This window comes from Asparagus officinalis, chromosome 7, assembly GCF_001876935.1.
Source record: "Asparagus officinalis chromosome 7, Aspof.V1, whole genome shotgun sequence".
Taxonomy (NCBI): domain Eukaryota; kingdom Viridiplantae; phylum Streptophyta; class Magnoliopsida; order Asparagales; family Asparagaceae; genus Asparagus; species Asparagus officinalis.
Window position 1 is genome coordinate 72,068,251 of NC_033800.1, and position 270 is coordinate 72,068,520.

Here is a 270-nt window from a genome sequence, read left to right on the forward strand (position 1 = left end):
GTCCAAATCCTCTTGAAGTGTAGGAGACCAGAACCAAACATGGGCATGGTCTAATCCCCAAGCAGGGTTTAATGGAGAAGAAGGAAGAATGAGAAAAAGGACAGATTAATAATCTTCCAAAAATAATTATCCTAAACAGAACACAGGGACCAAAACTTAAAAGAAATATACCTTTAGTTTCTTCACCACCCTCTCCACTGAGAATGCTACCTTGCACAGCTGCACCATAAGCAACTGCCTCATCAGGATTCACTCCCTTATTAGGCTCCT

At 41.5% G+C, this 270-nt stretch overlaps 1 protein-coding gene across 1 annotated transcript in view; it reads right to left on the reverse strand.

The window, feature by feature from the left end:
- LOC109848642 (luminal-binding protein 2) overlaps positions 1 to 270 on the reverse strand; it is a 6,204-nt gene that overhangs the window by 2,983 nt on the left and 2,951 nt on the right. The window contains exon 5 of the mRNA XM_020418261.1: positions 172 to 270. This exon is cut by the window's right edge and continues 351 nt beyond it. Coding sequence (XP_020273850.1) covers positions 172 to 270 — 99 coding nt within the window. The remainder of the gene's footprint in view (positions 1 to 171) is intronic.